Source organism: Amblyraja radiata, chromosome 14, assembly GCF_010909765.2.
Source record: "Amblyraja radiata isolate CabotCenter1 chromosome 14, sAmbRad1.1.pri, whole genome shotgun sequence".
Taxonomy (NCBI): Eukaryota; Metazoa; Chordata; class Chondrichthyes; order Rajiformes; family Rajidae; genus Amblyraja; species Amblyraja radiata.
Genome location: NC_045969.1, coordinates 9987430 through 10002087, shown reverse-complemented (window position 1 = coordinate 10002087; position 14658 = coordinate 9987430). Strand labels below are relative to the sequence as shown.

Sequence of the window (14658 nt, the reverse complement as noted above, 5' to 3'; positions counted from 1 at the left end):
ATTACCGATTGTCTGCTATAACTGAATACGTTAAGGGTGGGGGGGGGGGGGTGTGAGGGGGAGTGAGTTAATATGTTCAGTACCATTTTCAATGAATAGCCAACAAAAATAGACTACACAATAAAGAGTAAAGGACACAAAATACACAATAACTTGTGACAGCACGGAGTTGCTACTTTTCAGCTCTGGAGACCCGAGTTCTACTCTGACCTTGGGTTTCCTCCTGTGGTTCGGAGACATGCAGGTTTGTGGTTTGGGTGGGTTCTGTGGGTTGCTGGTGGAGCCGCTGCCTCACAGCGCCGCGGTCTGGGTTTGATCCTGGCCTCATGTACTCCCTGTGGTCGCGTGGGTTTCCTCCAGGTGCTCCAGCGCTCTGGTCTATCCTCTGATCTGAAAACTGATCTCCAGTTGTATTACATACTCAAAGACATTCACACGCCAGGCTTCTCTGAAAAATTTCCAGCACTTGTTCAGTTTCATGTGATAAAGCATGGAAACAGGCCCTTTGGGCCAACTTGCTCCTGCTGACCAAGATGTACCAATTATGAGAAAATGGTTCAAAAACGCCATTTGGTCCATCCACCTAGTGGTCCTTCCTTGAACCTACGTAATCGATCTACAACAGATTTGATCATTATAACTAAAATCTATAGTAAAGAGGTCCGTTAAAACAGGTTTACTACATTTTATATCATTTTGGCAAAAATTACATGTTATCTGAATCTAAATGAAGACAAGGCTCCACAGGTTAATTTAGCACTAACACTAATGTTCTGCAAATGTGTCGTTCTCGTGTATACAAAGTATTATGCACTATTTACTAAAGTTCATAACTATAAATGTATTTTACTCCCTCAAGTGATGATGCATTGCCCTAACTAAGCCCACAAAATATAAGGTTGTTAGAAATATAATTTGTTAGAAAATTGCTTAACTATGATTTTGGCATTACCATTTCTCATCCTCTCTTTTTAGGTGGATCAAATGAATAAAATTGTAGAAGTTCTAGGAATCCCCCCATCTCACATTTTAGATCAGGCTCCCAAAGCACGGAAATTTTTTGAGAAGTTATCTGATGCCTCGTGGACAGTGAAGAAGACCAAAGATGGCAAGAGGGTGAATATCAAGAGTAACATTAAAAAAATTGGAAACACAGTAAGGACTTGAACTTATTTGAAATATAATTACTAGCTGTATGTGGCAACTTAGTTTTGGTGGCGTCTATATGAAGCTTGCATCCTTCGGTTAGGTGTGTGCCGTATCTTAATAATCAACTTCATGACCTCCATCAGTGGCGCTCTTGGAACTGTTAAGCATAAATTTAACATTGGTGGATTGGTATGAGTTTTATAATTTGCAACATATAGACTAATTATATTTTCTAATTTTATTTTGATAGTAAACTTCAAGGTTTGTTCTTTCATTACACATTGGTGGAGTATAGTCTTCAGTGCTACTTTTGTGTTAATGACAAAGATACATTTTATAGAAGTCTAACAGCATTTATCACATGAAACCATGTGTTGTAGAATGTAATCCTAAAAGAATGGTGTAATTATCACAGTTGACTGAAATGTACATGTCTTTTGCATGTTTTGTGCTGCTTTTGCAATGTACCTATAGGAACTATAGGAATGATCCTAGCTTATTATATGCATGTGCTGTTGAAGAATGTGATGTGGCTGCAGCATAGATTACACATTTAACCAATTCTAATTAAATTGTATTTTTACCTTTGTTCTTGGTAAAAAAACCACTGTAATTATGTCTTAAATGAGTACTCAAAGACAATTGCAGTTAGACAGAGTTTATATCGCCTTTCTACATTTCCAAGTAACAAAGGAGCAATTCTGTATCTGACCTTCCACTTGGACACATTTTATTTCCCATTGATGGCAGCCTACTAAAACATTATATTGCATTAATTGCAAATCAAAAATACCTATTTTCTCATCTCCATGATGGTAACAATGAACAGTTATTACTAGTATTTACCTTCTGCTGCTGTTTGAGGTATTAAAAACTATTTCCTAGCATTATTTTCATCTAGCTATGCAGAGAGAAATGTTTATTTTCCCAAACCTGAACCCCACAGTTAAAATCTTTTTTTAAAGTAATTTTATCATTGTCAAAGACACGGTTGTGGTGGAAGGGCATTATTGTGACTGGAGGTCTATGACCAGTCTGTGGAGCATTGCTTATAGTTCTCACCACCTGCCAGAGGAAGGATAATGGAGGCTTTGGAGAGGGTGCAGAGGAGGTTTACCTGAATGCTGCCTCGATTCGGGGGTTTTAGCTAAAATAACTAGTTGAGGGTGAATCAATTGAGACCAGGTAATTGGAAACTGCCAAAATGGTAATAGGCATTGGATGTCGTGGAAGTGAAGGGGGAGAAGAGTAGAGCCACGGTGAGAGGCAAGTTTTTGGGACAAGAATAGGCAGAACAATGGATCTTCTGGGAGAGGTTATGGACCTTGGGGAGGTGATAGAAGTGAAGTTGGTAGAAAACAGGCTGAAGCCTTTGGAGGTAATAACTCCCAAGAAAATAAGACAAAGTGATTTTCTGAGAGATGATAACCTGCTTATTTTTCTGTTTCATTTCCCACTGATGCTGCATAAGCTGCCATGCGTTTCTAGCATTTCCTGTTCACATTTTGGATTTTCAGCATCTGCAATGTTTTAATTCAATTCATAATTGTATATCCACATTCTCAATTGTTTGTCCATTTATTACTTTGGATAAGATCTTGGCCCTTGTTCTCGACTTTTGCCAGTATCACCTGCATTTGAAAATATAAACTTGGTCCAAAGTAATGAGTGCGGACTTTTCAAGCATTTTTTGACATGGAATTAATCACAACTACTTCATATTTCTTATAGGAATATAAGCCACCTGGAACCCGAAAACTTCACAGTATTCTTGGAGTAGAAACTGGTGGTCCTGGTGGACGTCGAGCAGGGGAGTCGGGTCACACTGTAGCCGATTACCTGAAGTTTAAGGATCTGATCTTGAGGATGCTGGACTATGACCCTAAGACACGAATAGCCCCTTATTATGCACTGCAGCACAGCTTTTTCAAAAAGACAGCAGATGAAGGGACAAACACAAGTAATAGTGTTTCAACAAGTCCAGCCATGGAACAGTCACAATCTACAGGCACCTCTTCTAGCACATCCTCAAGTTCAGGTACACGCCTACATAATGTATTATAAATTATAAATTCCTGCTCTGTTTCTTTCGCAGCCCATTGTGCTAATTGCATCAAGGGACAACTGTTATTGGGTCAATTTTTATTTGCATAAAAGTAAGGGCCATTAGATCTGGCAAATTAAATATTTCTTCCATTTGGGATTCCTTTGCATCTAATTTTCCTCTGAGGAGATCGGATGCAAAATGTAGATTGCATAGTTTAGAAGAGTTATTTTATTACTGTACAACATGTCAATCCTCTGACATTATTTTATAATTGGACAACGTGCCTTATGCTCATTTGTGATCAAGTCCCGTACAATTCCTGGAACTGTCTTTTGAGTAATTCTGAAAATTTTAAATATATTGCACAACTTATGCGATTAGATTCTGATTGAGGGAAACATTTACGTTTGTGTTTCATTTTATCCTGTTCAAATAAAATTAGAAGACTGCCAATATCTGTTACGGTACAATTTTGTCGAGTTGTTTTATAGTTGATGTAGGATAACACAAACAAACGCGCACAACATGGAGAGATGTGAAATGCAGGATTAAGTTCCAGACGCTTGAAATGTTGTATTTTGGGATGATGCCACAGTTATATGATTGCATGCATATACATTTATTGCTATGTCTTCATTCCCACCTGACGGTAACAACTATCCCTCATTTAACAGAGGGAAGTGAATGGTGAACCAGAGATTTCAAAAGCATTCCCATTCACCAGATTTGCATTTGTTCAGGCAGTATTATGAACTCTTTTTTATAATATCCTTTTCTCCAAAGGATAAAAATGAACACTTTACCATTTTGCAGTTTTTCATGATTCTCTGATTATTAAAGAGGCCACTGTTGTTTTTAAATTGGTCATGAGTACAATTCACTAGAATTATTTTGCAGGAATTGTATGTAAACATATTTGAATGTATCTCCTAATACGTTTTTTTAAAAACTATTCCTCAGTGTCATTAATAAATTTGAAAATCCAGTATTTCATCTTTAATTCTCATCTGTCACTCATATTACATGCAGATGGTAAAATATCTTTGGAGGTAAATGCAACTTGATTGAGGGTGTGTTTCGATTTGAAAAGTTCCTTTTGCTCGGGATCAAATATTTCCATTTGAATTTGTTTTTCGTTTTCTGGGCACTAAGTTTCATTTTAACTGGTAACCTGTTCATGTCATGGGTATGGATCTTGCTGGCTAATGCATTTGGAACTGCCGCCACGTTGCCATTTAAATATTGGTGAGTTTACGATTTGGGATGTGGTGTCAAATATGAAGCTAGAACTTGCTAACAAATTGAAATGGTGAGTTAGTTTCTTCTGTTAGTGAAATCGGTAAAGATTGTACGACTGGGTTATGAAACAATACAGAAGTTAGTATTTAAAATTGGCTTTGGTTTAATGATTTTCGTTATTCCTGTGTTTAATTAATTTTTTAACTTTTTAATTTTATTTTAAAAAACTTAAAAGTCACAAGTAGATGCAACAGCTCTCAAAACTGGACTGTAGGTTGCTGTCTAGATTTTCTGTGCAAATTATGGACCCATGCCTCACCAGAGACTGTGTGTCCAAGACAGTACTGCTAATATCTGGGATCCTTTGGTTCTGCAAACTGGGCTCCCTGCATCCAGATCAGATAGGCATGCGTGTGGTTGGGACCTAATATTGTCAATTCTGACTAGGGATCAGTTCAGCAAGATCTGGTTCAGTAAATCTTTAACTTTACTGGACTACCGAACAATTTAACTTCAAATTACTCCTTTCAGCATTTATATATTGTAAAAACTTGAGCCTATGCTAAAGCAGTGGCACATGTTACTATAAAGATAATTGACAAACTGGGCATTATTCTTGTGGCTAATTACATCATGTCACTACTTTTATTGCTGCTTTGTAACTCATTCTAAGGTGCATTTCCATGTGTTTAATCTGTAAGCACTTGATGTGCTAAAACAATGCTTCTCGTTACTGTTGAATATCTTGTTCAGTACTTCATATACAAGTTTTAAGTTGCAACCATATTAACATTATTTTATTGAGACAGTAGCTTGTGTTTTGATTAATGTTACAGTGTATTTAAATGGTATAAATGCAATGTTGGTCAGTTGATATGATACTATCCCAATGGCATGATGTCTTCCATTTTGATCACTTTTCCTTGCCTCTGCCTAAGCCCTTCCTACCATCACCACCCGCCCCAGATCACACACCACCACAAGACATATTTTGTATGATATGTTTTGTATGAAGCACCTACTAATGCCGATCTTTAACAGGTGGCTCTTCTGGGACAAGTAATAGTGGAAGGGCAAGGTCAGATCCAACGCATCAGCACCGGCATAGTGGTGGGCATTTCAGCGGAGCTGTCCAGGCCATGGACTGCGAGACACACAGCCCACAGGTGAGCTTTGTGCTTGAAAAAAAGACTCCTTCACATCCCTGTGGCTGCAGATCTGAGTCCAGTGAGATCTGACATTCAATTCTGTCAGCTGCACATGTGATTTGGTTTGGGTAGTTCAACTCATCAGTTGCTTGATGAGAATTCTCCAGACAAGGAACATAATATATCTCAATTGAGAAATAGAACTGACATTTTTACAGCCTCATGGTAAATGTGCTTCCCATCATCTGGTTTAGTAAATACAGCCAGGCTTACTGAGCTAAAGTAGATTTTGTAGCGGCAAGCGTTAAAGTGAGATGGGTTACTGGGTAATGGAGTACTTTGGGGATATTGTCTGCAGCTTCCAGCTATTTTTGTTTTAGATTTTTATTTATTATGTTCAACATTTCAGACTTTCCATTCTTTCATGAATATTGAAATATTAGTTTGCCCACTCATACATAATTTACAATTTATTATCCTATAATCTCCTTTTGTTGACTATTAGACTATTCTCTGATCTATCACTGCACAAATTACTGATTTTATTTTGTTTGCAGTAACAAGTCCATGTATGCATGTAGCTGATAAAGCCTACTTTATCTTTTCTTTAAAAGTAAATACTGTTAATGCATCTTGTGTTTTACTGTTTACAGATATGTAGTTTTAGCACTGAAATGTCAATTTATTCGAGTCTCATTTATATTGGTATTCTGTTACATTGGTTTCATTGATTATTAACTTTAGATAATCATTTCTGGTTTTAAAATAAAATCTGTCCTTCTGTCTCAAAATTGGTTTAATTGTGATATAATGAACTTTTTTTTTCCACTGTGCATTCTCAAAATGTAGGTTCGACAGCAGTATCCTGTGGCATTGGGATGGACACCTGGTGATGCCACTACGCAAGTCACGGTTGAAGCTCATCCAGTTCAAGAGACAACGTTCCACATTGTCCCTCAACAACAGAGTGCATCACACCACCACCACTCTAACAGCTCTCATCACCACCTCCACCACCATCATCACCATCACCATGGACAGACCATGAGTACCCGGAACAGGCCTCGAGCTTATAACTCCCCAACAAATGGCGCTGCTGCCCAGGACTCAATGGAAGTGGGACATAGCCACCACTCCATGACGTCCTTGTCTTCCTCAAATTCCTCTTCGTCCACTTCCTCTTCATCTGTTTCTGGCTCTCAAGCTTATCACAACCGGCCTGTTGTTGCCAATACTTTGGACTTTGCTCAAAATGGCACTGTGGACGTTAATTTGGGTACATATGCCAATCCCCGTCAAGAGACGGGAGTGTCTGGCCCACAAGTGTACCAGTTCTCAGCAACAGCAGGTCCTGCCCATTACATGACAGAAGGGCATTTGTCAACGCGGCAAGGAATGGATAGGGAGGAGTCTCCAATGGTAGGTGTTTGTGTTCAGCAGAGTCCCGTCGCGAGCTCGTGACTACACTGAGATGGGGTTTGTTTTTGTGTGTCTTCAAGGTGGGGGTTTTAACAAAGTGCATTGAAAACAGTGCTGCTTTGGAACAAAGGAAACAGGATTGGTAGGTCAAGAACGCAGAGCTGATTATATTTTTTAATTGAAAAGGAATTTGCTAATGGACTGTGGAGTCAAAGTGCATAAGACTGGATTCATGCCCAGAAATCACCTTACACGTCATGTTATGGGTCACCCAGAGCTGTAGCTTCATCTTAAGCTACAATTCTCTTACACAGCATCCCGCTACCTGAGTTAGCACAACTTGGCATGGGTGAAGTAGCAGCATTAGTTTAAAAACCACCAGAGGAATAAAAGAAATGGAACTGCAGATTGTTTTTCTGAACAATCAACACTCTTCTGTCTTTTCTGACCTACTTTGTGTCAGATTTTTAAAACAGAAGCCCTGGAATATCCTAACATGGTCATGTGATGTGCTGCAACAGAGGAGGGCTTGATAAATTGGAGCTTGCTGCCATCAGAGCAGCACGTGAACTGAAAGGACACTGTAAATGGAATTTCAAAAGCACATCTGGCATGCTGAGTGATGGTTAGTAAAACATCCTTGTTCTAATCAGACAGAAACTTTGAGTGGATATTACTTTGGGCCCTCATCGGTTAAATCATTCAAAGGCTTCTAAGTAGCGATTGAACATTAATTTTGGTCCGATCATTAAGATGCAGTGAGTGGCAATCTTGGCCTGATTGGCCATTCTTGGCCTAATGCTTACATTTTTCTTAGTGGCTGTTTGATATCCTGGGCCTTTCGGTTTTGGACTTGAACTGAAAAATCGTTTTAAGAGGCTGGGCATCATTTAACATGCCATTGTGCAGAGGTCATTGAACTTTCAGATAGTCCTTAATTTTTAAAAACCAAGCATGGGTAATTAATGAGGCCTTTGTTAGAGAAAACAATATGACCCTGTTGCACCTTTCTCTCTTCCGGTAATGCTCCCCTGTGCCCCTTATCCCACCCTCTGTTCCAGCATCAGTTGCAGGAATTGAAGAGGTCGTATGTGCCACATAAATTACTTCCTCTGTTCAATGGCACAAAAATAACAATCTCAACTTTCTTTGAAAACCCTACTTTCTTTTCTGTGTCCTACCCCAACCTGAGTTTTGTTTCTGGCCTTTCCTTCAGCACGTGATTTCCCCACTATTACTTTGCGCAAAGACAACTCCTGTTCATTATGAACATTTTTAAAATGCAGAATTTTATGTGACTGCTCTCGCCTCACGATTATGCTGTGAATTTTACAAGAATTTATTTTCCTTTTTGATAATTTATTGTACCAAAGCTGTTTTTATAGCACATAGATGTCTGTAACCAATAATGTAGCAGTTCTGCACTTTTGACAAGGTATATTTAGATCATTTTTCTTTTAAATGTTAATTATAATTATGGCTATACCTATTGCTTAACAAAACTGGAACTGATGTTAGCTTTATGCAGTCCTTTCATAGCCTAAATACGTTGTAGTTTCATTTTACCCCAAAAGGGATTCCTTAGATACCTGAAGAATAGTTTTTCATTTTATGCAAGTCCAGTCATTAGTTATTTGTTTGGCAGGCCTTGGGACCTCAAGTGTTCATTGCTGCAGAACAGTTAATTAGATGAGGTCTTGTGTGGGTAAGTAGGTGGGAAGGACCAACCATTCACATTGCAGTTTTGTGCTAATATCCCTACATTTTAATGGACCACTCCGTATACTGCGCATGCTACATGAGACCCATCTGTGAAATGTATAGATGGTACAATCTCACTTGAGCCAAAATAAGCCATTTTAAAATAATCTAAAAGGGCACAAACTTTGGGCAGCTATTGCAGTATAACATCTACAATTATGTGATATCTGCAATCTCTTCATAAAACCTGAAGACAATATGCCATTAAAAAGGCTAGCCTAACTTGGATTTTTTTAATGTACATAAACAATATAAGGGCTGCAGCCATATTTAACTAACAGATCGGTTGATGGCCTCTGCAACTGGTCCTTGAAAACATATAATTTTCCTGTTGGTTTGTAATCTGAAGTGGATTTCTGTAATGAATGGATCAATGGCCATTCTTTGATCCAACTGGCTCAGTGCTCAGAATGGGAAAAGCAGTCCACATTCAGGCTGGAGAGTTATTGGCAGCCTCAATAATTTAAATCTATTTTCACTGTGTATGTAATAGCTGGCCAATGCCCAGAGATTGTTATTCTGAGCAATCCAGTCAAATATTCAGTGGCTTTGACTTTCGTGTCAATTGGCTGCTGGATGTAGATATTTCTTTTCAGACTGGGCAATTCTACAAGATATGGTTTCACTCAAATCAACTGTTACGGTACAAACATAAAACAAGAATAAAATAAGCATCTTTCTGATGTAGTGCAACTCTTATCCACTCACTGCTGTGAATGAAGATCTATCTTTGAATATTGGGAAATGGATTCCAATGTGATGGGACATTGGATAATAGCTCTGTTGTGGGCTGAATTCATTTTTTAGAGGGATTCCTGATTGTTATTTTTTATTGCTGACCTGTTGAGGTGCATGAATCTCCATTGCCACGAGTCTGGAGATCAAAACACCAAGGCTGCAGAAGTACAGCATACTGTGTTATGATGCTGTGTATTGGATCTTAAAGTTAGGATCTTAGATACTAAATAGCAATGATCGATACCGACTTACTCTTTACCTAAGCTAGGAGTATTTAATGCTGTGTCATCAGCTGTCAAACTAATAAATGCCAAATACAAATAGCTAAGATGTAAGATCAGTTTCAAACTCAACTAGTCAGATTTGTATCCAAATCATAACGGTTAACATCTGTATTAAAACCTGTCATAATATGCACACTTTTTTTCTTGCGTGCGTGACTCATGCCTTGTGTTTGCGTGTCTCATTTGTGTCTTGGCATTACCTTGTTCTAGGCACTCTCATTTCAGAATGCGCTCTTGCTCACGTTTCTCCCTTTTCTCTCCTGTCTCGCCTAAATTAACAGTCCAGTTTTGTTTGCTTGACTACACAGTTTGGTTACAGGACTTCTGACTGTGCATTGTATACATAAACAGCATGGAAAAAGGTTAAGTACCTGTGTCCAGAGATTGTAAGACCTAGTCAAGACTTGCTGTGTATATTGTAATATGTTAAATGACAAAAGACAAGCCCTTTGTATTATAGTCATGCAGTCTTATGTATGATAAATTGAACAATTGGTCCTCATTCTTTCTTTCTTGTGTGTGTGATTATTTCTAGGTTTCAAAAACTGAGTTTTGCCTCTGAGATACGCTGATTCAAGCATTATCCTATTCAAAAAAAAAGTACAGGAATGTGCAGGAAATTCATTAGTCATTGGTATAATATTTTCTCATTAGCCTTGAAATAATACTTAACACTACACTGATATGCAATTCCATTATTTTACTCAATTTTCTCCCAACCAGTTTAAATGCCATTTGGTGTCCTTGTTAGTTATTGATACTGATTGTAGATTGAACTGTTGTCTCTTTCCTCCACCTACTGTTTGACCAAAGATGGCAGGCAAGGTTAAGAAACGTACAATTGTTTTTTTTCTGGCACTCAATACAATGTCTGGTAAACCAAATGAGTTCACTTTGGCCGTGGAGATATGGGGATAGAGCAAGTTGAAAATGAATTTGATTTTCTCTTCTTTGTTGGTACATTGAAATTGATATAATACCACACGTGAACAAGTGATAGACCAAAGGAAATCTGGAAATAGACCAAAGATGCTGGAAATCCCCAGTGGTCAGCGCCACCTGTACAGAGAAAATAAAGTTAATGTTTCAGAGATTTGACCTTTACCAATGAAAGGCTGTGACTTGCTTAAATGAGTACAGCACTATATATTTTAGTTGCATTAAGCAAACCGTTTCCAATATTTCCGAAGAATCTTTTTAGCAAATTTTGCCAGTGGCCCACTTGTTCTAGGGCTATAAGTAATTTTGTAAAACTGATTTTTCCCCAAGTCAAAACAAAATTACTGATTTCACACCAGTATAAGAAACAAGTGGAATCTGTCATACTTCTCAAAATGCAAATGTATTATGAACAAAATGGCAGTTTACCTTATTAAACTAACATAATACTACAATGTTGGGGGTTTTTACACTTATGTAAAATGATCACTGCCAAATGATCACTGCCAAATTTTTCCTCAAGGAAAAAATCCCTTTAGATTCTCGTGTTTAGTTCTACTTCTGCCCAATAATTAATTCAAAACTTGTAAACGACGCTTAGGACTGGGTTTAAACTCTGCACCAGGACTGCTGATGTTAACGTTTGAGACCAGATTATTATATTTGTGTTTGGCCAGTAGGCGTAATGTGTATTAAGTTACAAATATATCAATGTATATTTTTAATAAAGTAATACCTGTTACGTAGTTGGCAGAAAAGATTTCGCAGAAAATTTGAATTCAATAGAACATATCAGTTTACCACCAAGTGAAAAATGCAGCAACTTCCTTCTGACTCATCTTCAGCAATATTCCACTGAGAAGTTTTCACTTTAAAAAAAAAAAAAGCTAGTATTTTTTAAGCAGATTTCATGCTGAAAAGGCGATAGAACCTCGATGTTTGTATTCCCAAACATCATGACGTGGCCTCGTGATCAAAACCTTGTTGGGATTTTTGCAGCTTTTTCTCAGATGCTACTTTATTATTAAAAAGTTGAATATATACTTTTGCACGTGTGATTACTGACTTAACTTTCTGCCAGAATCAAAGTAATCTGAAGATAGAGCTCACCACGGCATGGTGGCGCATCTGGTAGAGAAGCTGCCTCACGGCGCCAGAGACCCGGGTGTGATCCTGACCTTGGGTGCTGTCTGGATGGAGTTTGCACACTCTCTATATAATTACATGGGTTTCCTCCAGGTGCTCCAGTTTCCTCCCAAAGAATTGCTGGTTTGTAAGTTAATTGGCCTCTGTAAATGCCCCTTGTGTATATTGAGTAGATATGAAAGTGGGATAACAGAACTAGCATGAACAGGTAGAAACAAGAAACTGCAGATGCTGGTTGACAAATAGAGACAAAGGGATAGTCAGCACGGTTTTGCTCGTGGGAGATCGTGTCCCTCAAATCCATTTGTGCTTTTTGAAGATGTGTCCAAAATGGTTGGCAGAGCTGGAGACATATATAAGGATTTTAGCAAGGCATTTGACAATATTGCACATGATAGGCTGCTCTGGAAGGTTATATCGCATGGGACCCAAGATAGCTGACTGGATAGAAAGTTGGATTCTTGGAAGGAAGCAGTGGGTGATGGTGGAAGGTTGCTTTTCAGACTGGAGGCCTGCGACTGGTAGTGTGTCTCTGGGTTCTGTGCTGGGTCCCATTGCTGTTTGTCAGCTATGTCAATGATTTGGGTAAGAATGCACAAGGCATGATTAGCAAGATTTCAGATGATACCAATGTGGGTGGTATTTTAGGTAATGAAGATGGATGTCAGAAAAATGCAGCAGGATCTTGATTGGTTAGGCAGGTGGGCTGAGGAATGGTTGATGGAATTTAATACAAAGAAATAGCATTTTGGGAAGTATTTAACCAGGGCGAGAGCTACACAGTGAATGGTAGGGCTCTTGGGAGTTTGTGGAGCAGCTGGATCTAGGAGTGTAGGCACCCAGTACTTGAAAGTGGCACCACAGGTATATAGGGTGCTGAAAAGGGCTTTTGGCACATTGGCCATTCATTATCAGTATTGAGTATGGAGGTTGGGAGGTCATGTTACTGTTGTATAAGACATTGGTGAGGCCACATTCAGAGTATTGTGTTCAGTTTTGGTTACCATGTACTCGGAAAGATGTCAAGCTGGAAAGGGTGCAGAGAAGATTTACAAGGGAATAGATTGGGTACATGCAGTGTGTTTTGCCCAGAGTTGGGGAATGGAGAGCCAGAGGACATATGTTTTAAGGTGAGGAAAGAAAGATTTGGTAAAAATCTGAATGGTAACCTTTCTACACAAAGGGTGGTGGGTATATGAAGCCAGCTGCTGGAGGAGGCAATTGAGGCAGGTACAATCATAACATTGTTCAAGAAGGAACTGCAGATGCTGGAGAATCGAAGGTAGACAAAATTGCTGGAGAAACTCGGCAGGTGCGGCAGCATCTATGCAGCGAAGGAAAGAGGCAATGTTTCTGACCGAAACCATTCTTTCCATAGATGCTGCCGCACCCGCTGAGTTCCTCCAGCAATTTTGTCTACTTACGATCATAACGTTTAAAAGACAATGGGATAGGACAGGTTTAGAGGAAGGGGGCAAGCGCAGGCATATGGGACTAGTGTAGGTGTGGCATGTTGGTCGGCATGATCAAATTGGGTTGAATAGTCTGTGGCCACGCTGTATGACTGGAAGGGCTGGAGTTACTCGGGATCAGTAGTATCTCTGGAGAAGATGGATAGTTGACATTTCGGGTCAGAACTGGAGAAGGTTTCGCGTCTGACGAAGGGTCCCGACCCGAAACGTCACCTATCCATGTTCTCCAGAGATGCAATGAGAGATTAGTTGCACCAGCACTTTTGGTGTGAACGGGTGATCAATAGCAATACCTACTTTCATGCTACATTTCTAAACTAAACGCTCGTCTCCCAACAGCGAAAGAATAAGAATTGCCGAAAAGTAAACTGTTGGGTGTTATTCAATTTAGCATACAGATAAAACGTAGAGGCGAGGTAAAGTATTGCCCCCCTCCCCAGTGCTGTGTATGAGCTTCCATTACAGTATTAACAAATCCAGTAAATTGCTTTGGAGGCGGATACTTAGTTTAGCAAAGGAAATGAGTCATCGGGGCGGAATATGCTACTTCCCCTTTTGTGAATGTGTTTTAGTGAATGACTAATGCAAATCTTGGCCGAGGTTTGGGTGACTGTCCGTGCGGGAAATCCATTGCGAAAGAAAAGCTCCGCGCCATGAATACAGGATAGAAAGCGATTTTACAGCATTTTCATTAAGGAACCTTTTTGAACGTGTCTCTGCTTAGATATTTCGGCCGTGTTATCTGAACCCCTTTTCGACAATAGAATCCCTTACTCCATTGTGGGGGAAGGAACTGCAGAGGCTGGTTTAACCCGAAGATAGACACAAAAAGGTAGTTGGGCGGCATTTCTGGAGAAAGGGAATATGTCCCTTTTTATAACCACTGGAGAAGCTTTGCATCGTTTTTTTTTAAACCCCATTCCTTCAAGGTAAAGCCCAGCTTATTACATGAGCGTATATGTTCGTTGTCACTGAAAGGAGATTGGATAGAGAACGTCTTCCGATGCGAATTATATTAGTCTCCACCACGTTTCGCGGTTTTTTTTAATGGTTTAACAGAGAGTAGGCCGATAATGGAAGTTTTCCCATTTTATCGGTGAGGTTGGGTGGGGGGGGGGCGTTGGAATAGCTCTCCAGCTCCAGAAAAGTGTCGCCGCTGCACCTAACTGTTGATATGAAGGACCCGTGTCTCCTGTAAGAAATTATGCTGCAAACTGGGAATTTTCATCGCACTCTTAGCGATATTGCCTATCCTCCCTAAACGGATCTTTTACATTGCAAAGTGCATTCAGGAGCGATGCTGCCCCCAATTTTTG

At 39.3% G+C, this 14658-nt stretch overlaps 1 protein-coding gene across 10 annotated transcripts in view; it reads left to right on the top strand.

Annotated features, from left to right (window-relative positions):
• The window catches only part of dyrk1a (dual specificity tyrosine phosphorylation regulated kinase 1A), a 103248-nt gene extending 92960 nt beyond the window's left edge, over positions 1–10288 (top strand). For 7 of the 10 annotated variants that reach the window (XM_033032490.1, XM_033032498.1, XM_033032492.1 and 4 more), the window contains 4 exons: positions 976–1155; positions 2881–3187; positions 5477–5601; positions 6433–10288. In XM_033032490.1, coding sequence (XP_032888381.1) covers positions 976–1155; positions 2881–3187; positions 5477–5601; positions 6433–7044 — 1224 coding nt within the window. In that variant the 3' untranslated portion in view covers positions 7045–10288. The remainder of the gene's footprint in view (positions 1–975; positions 1156–2880; positions 3188–5476; positions 5602–6432) is intronic. The other 3 variants (XM_033032495.1, XM_033032500.1, XM_033032494.1) reach the window with 3 other exon arrangements.
• The last annotated feature ends 4370 nt before the right edge of the window (positions 10289–14658 follow it).